Source organism: Atta cephalotes (genome assembly GCF_000143395.1).
Source record: "Atta cephalotes unplaced genomic scaffold scaffold00065, whole genome shotgun sequence".
NCBI classification, from domain to species: Eukaryota; Metazoa; Arthropoda; class Insecta; order Hymenoptera; family Formicidae; genus Atta; species Atta cephalotes.
Genome location: NW_012130129.1, coordinates 591,508 through 596,633, shown reverse-complemented (window position 1 = coordinate 596,633; position 5,126 = coordinate 591,508). Strand labels below are relative to the sequence as shown.

The following is a 5,126-nucleotide window of genomic DNA, read 5'->3' as shown; positions in this document are numbered from 1 at the left end:
GGGATCCCTTACGCACACACGAAAGAGACAGAGCGATTGCGCGATGGCACGACCATTCAGATTTAAATCGCGACAAAAAAATATGGATTCCCCTTGCAGCAGCACGAAGTGCGACGTTCCGCTCTCTTTCATATTTCTTCCTTTCTATTCGCGATGCCTGGACTGTTCGACGACACTTCTTCTTTGACACTTTTGAGAATAGATCTCGCGACGATATCGATCATTCTTAGGATATAATAGTGATCGATCGTTAAATTTAACTTTAAAGGTGTGTTGAAAAGGTGTGATTAAATATGACAGACTGTTTAAAATTTTCTTACGTGGATTCTTTCGATTTTATTCGTCTCTCGTTGCATTTCTACTTATTTACATTAAAACTCTGGCTTATAAATAGTATCAATATCTCTGTCTTTTTTGGTCTCTTTCTCTCTCCCCTCTTTCACTCATGTATTCACTTACACATTTATATATACTTTCCATGAACACACAGAATGTAGATAAATCTGTATCTCTCTGTAACTACTTTATTGTCCACGAACTATATACACGGTATATATACAGATTCGTATTACATTTGTCCAAATTTATAAAATTCAGAGAATTTTATAATTTTTTAAAAGAAAATTTATAAAATTCATCGTGAATTTGTAAAACTTGAAACACGCATCCGCAATGGTAGACAAAGAGTCTTTTGACACATCTCGAAATATCCGAAAGCTAATTATTAAAAAAATTGATGATTAATTTTAGTAAATGCATCACATTTTTTAAAACTTTTTCCGTTTTTGTAATTTTGATTCATTCTATAATTTCATTATATAATTTTGATTCATATATAAAACTTATAAAATAAAATTTAATACATTTTAATAAAGAATTCCATGCTCATTATCTTTCCCATCTACCACCACGGGTATACGTTTTCACTAGCCTTCTTCCAAGATATTCGGGACGTCGTTCTTGCGCTACTTGAATCTACGATTTCGAATACGGCCTCCAGACTTTCGCAGGTGACTGTGAGATTTTCGTCGGCGTCGGACTTCTGTGCGAGTATGTTTCGGAGATGAGCGTAGTGGGTGCCTTCAACTCGTTTCTCGTGCCTTCGATTGGTTTTTTAGGATTTCTGTCTGGCGACGATGATGACGAGGAGGTGGTGGGTGGCAAGGTGTTGTGTCGAAGAGGCACGAAGGCACTTCGAACCTCTTCAGTTACGGACTCGCCACTACCAGATTCGCTAGGGCTGGGCGACGTTCTGGGCGACGTTTTTGGTGACGTTCTGGGCGACGTTTTGGGTGACGTTTTAGGCGACATTCTGTGTTCCGGACTCACCGGAAGTAGGATCGGTGACATCGGGTGTGCATTGGCTGTCGGTATCATGTAATCGTGATAACTAGTAGTGATGTAGTCTACTACTGGATACGATTGCAACATTGGCGCGATGGACGTATTGAATAGTTCGGGGGGCGATGGTCCTAAGAAAAAAAAAAAATCGGTTAATCTCGGCCGTTCGTTCGGCGGGGGCGAATGTAGTAGTAAGTCGCATTGTTGTTACAACGACGAAAGGGATGTACGTGGCTGCGGGAAAGCGGGACGAGGGGACCGTAGAGGGGTCCGTTGTGGGAAAAGAGAGCTCAGACTCACCCCTCGGTCCAGCTCACGGAGTATGAATCATCGGCAGGCGTCGCGAACTCGACGAAATCGATAACACGGATTCTCTCGTGAACGCGGACTTTCTGTTAAGACTTTTTTTACACGTTCGCGATACATAGAGGTGTGAAATATTCCCCCCCCCCCGCTTCAATCTACTTTTTTCCTTTCTTTCTTTCCTGAACGCAGTGACGTCGCAATATTTTACCTTTAAACATATGATGCGGCAAAGTCCAGGCTGTTCCGAAGTACGTAGCATCCAACCAGGGACTGAGTAAACCAAGTCCATGAAAACCGGCGCTATACTGATAATCTGTAAAATAAATCGGAGATGCTCGATTATATAAACATGCGCTAACGACCAGATTCGAGCGTTGAAAATAGATTTCATCGTTTCTTTCGATCTACGCGCTCGGCTAATATTTGAAGTTTTACGATCCACCAGATTCTCTCGCAGTATTTATATTGTGGGCTGTGCGTTATAAAATTTGTGAGAAATAAGGAGACATGTAAAGACGTTACAAGAGGATCTTATTATTCAAAGAATGAAATCTCTGTGACATGAAATCACTAACGAACTGATAAACGCTAGAAAGAAGGAACTCGGCCACCCAAGATCTATAAAAGCGAAGATTAACGGTGCTTCTCCCCCCCGGGCGATCCGGAGGAGCAGTTAGTGTATCTCTGTTTATACGAGCGTGGCATAAAATCCGTTATTACGACGTGGCGCGGGTTTTCGTGGCGCGGCACATGCTACCGCCATATGCGGTGCGATAAACAAACGCGTAAACGCGGCTTCTTTTGCAGGCGTTCCATCTTTCCCCGTCGCCTTCGCCGCCGCCAGTTAGTATCCTCCATGTCTCTCCTTCTGGTTTCTTTCCCCGGGTGCCGACCAATAAACAGTTTGACTTCAGCCCGTATCAGACTACTGAAGTCCATAACACGTAGAAAAATGTAAAGCAATAGAAGTAAGCAATAAACAAATTAGCCAATCACAATAGAATGTAAGGCCATTGCCAATGTTACTTCACATTTTCTATTGTGATTGGCCAATTCACTTACTGCTTTATCATTTTCTCACCTCATAGTTGATTCTTATATTTAATGAACTCTCTATATCACCTAAGCTTCAAGTCTTAACCTGAGAAATTGATCAATCACAGTCGAATGTGAAAAGAATTATCGATTATGGTCAATTTTTAGTGCTTGACTTCTGATTACTAATGTTTTATTGTAGGAAATCTCTTAAGCTTAGATATAATAAATATAGGCTTGTAGAAAACTCCTCTTATATTTAAGACAGGCTTAAATATAATTTTAAGATGTCAAAAGCCAATCACAATGCCACAATTAGCATCTTAAAATATTACTTCATTTGATTTTAAAATAAGAATCGACTATAAATACCGGCCTATGTGTTTCTGATTTAACTCCGCGGATCAATCCAACCGTCAACTCTGACTGTCGACCTATAATGTCGGACTAATTATAATGAGTCAACCTCATTGTTATCGGTCTATTATGGGTTGGCAATCAGAATCAGCGGTCAGATCGACCTACAGAGTTGGTAGTCTGATACAGGCTTTACAGTAGGCTGCACAACGACCACGATCAACTGGCGGAGCGCGGCGGCATTTTTAGGGAAAATAAACGCAGCAGCTAAAGAGCATACCGCCGACGAAGACCTCGTTCTCGCGGCTTGACACGATGCCAGGTCTCGCTGTGTCTGTGTGTATGTCGATCTATGTGTGCGTGTGTATGCTGCATGTGCTCTTGCGCGGCGTGCATGTGCGCGCGCTCGCCCGTGCACGTGCGAGCCGACGCTCGGTGTCGAGGGCTCGGCACCGTTCAGCGGCACCGCCACCACCTCGCGGTTTGAGGTCCACCAGATATACGCCGGATTATTAAACGCCCGCGAGGCTCCGACGCCCGTTTGCGGATTCCGCGGTGGTCACGGAGCTTCCGACGACTTTCGGACCCGTCGGTTGAATACCACCCCCACTTCTAACAATATCAAATCCGAGTCCCACCCCCTCAGCGGACTGTTGAATTGTATTTCGTGATTACTATTTTCTCGCGAATTGATGCGAAGAAATTTTCAATGCGATTTATTTTGAATATAATTCACGCTCTATCATTTTTACAATTCCCGAAATTTTCTAAATCAATCTCTATATTGTCTTTTATTCTAAACTTAAATTCTACAATAAGTATTGTATTCGGTATTGTACGTTATTATTAAATTACACGATATACTTTCATGTTCTGACTTTGTTTTTCAACAATAACTATCGTAAATTACTAATAATACGATAAAGTTAAATATATCATGTTTGTATATCGACTTACTCGACTTGGACCTTGGTTCGCGTGGTCCATCTACTGTAACCTTGATAGCTTTGGCATACGTGGCTACTTGGAACGGTATTGTGTTGATCTGGATCGTTAGAGTAAATGATTTTCCTGTAAACGAAAGCGAAGTGTGCTCGCTTAAAATTTTGTGGATACTTGAGAAAGTCGTATATGTGCGAATATATAAATTCTTTTTAGCTTACCTCTTCCACTGCGACCGACGAATCTAAGATCGTTGAACTTGGCGACCTGACTCTTCATGATTGCTGTACAATTCCTTAGTTCGCCACAACAGTTTTCGTCGTTACCAGCTTTAATGGTAACTTGGGTACCATCCGCGACTTCGTCGAGAGCTATGACCTTGAATGCTACCGGAAGAGACTTGTTTGATCTCCAATGAGACGGTAACGAGCTGCACATGATAGTGGGGCTTCCTGTCGTTACCAAATCTCCATGAAATCTTCGAGCGGTTTCGTGGATTGATCGAAAGGGCTCCCCCGCACCCGACGGACCATCCCGCAGATGCATTTTTTTAAATTCGGCGTCAAGATTAAAAGGCGAAATTTTTAATGTTATTTATTCAAACTATCAATTCAAATTATCAAATCAAACTCCTATGTGCAAACACTTTAATGAACACGATTAATCACTGTTGTTCTTTGTTATTCACTACCACATTCGAACAAATAGTGATAAACACACATATTTCTTTCTGCTTCTCTCTTTCTCTCTCTTTTAGTGAAGAAGCATTGTGTGCTTCTGATTTGAAGTTCTGTTTCGATTGCACCTTCGCACGAACTGGTAAAATGTTAAAGCAATCCGACGCGCACTCGATGCCGGCTGAGCGGATTCTAGTTTTTCGCAGCCGTAGCCGCAGCTATTTAGGGGGGATTTTTCTCCCCTCCAATTTTTCCGGAGCCCCACCCAGAGCAAGCGCGTCGACCAATGAGGACGGCGGTCGTGTTGTGGCCTCCGCGGCTCGCCGCCTTCGCCCCTAACCAGGCTTAGGGGGTGCTTTGCGAAAGGGGCTGCCTGCTTGCTGCCTGGCTCGCGCGAAGGGTGGCTTGGCGCCTCCGCTCTTCCTTAACGTACCCACTCGACCTCTTTCCGCCTCTCTCTCTCTCTCT

At 42.9% G+C, this 5,126-nt stretch overlaps 1 protein-coding gene across 1 annotated transcript; it reads right to left on the bottom strand.

The window, feature by feature from the left end:
- Nucleotides 1-975: 975 nt before the first annotated feature.
- On the bottom strand, nucleotides 976-4,527 carry LOC105623855 (segmentation protein Runt). Its single transcript, XM_012205228.1, has 4 exons — nucleotides 4,203-4,527; nucleotides 3,997-4,110; nucleotides 1,856-1,960; nucleotides 976-1,472 (listed from the first exon to the last, which is right to left on the bottom strand). Exons 1-4 carry the CDS (start codon nucleotides 4,525-4,527, stop codon nucleotides 976-978), a joined length of 1,041 nt encoding a protein of 346 aa, XP_012060618.1.
- Nucleotides 4,528-5,126: the final 599 nt, after the last annotated feature.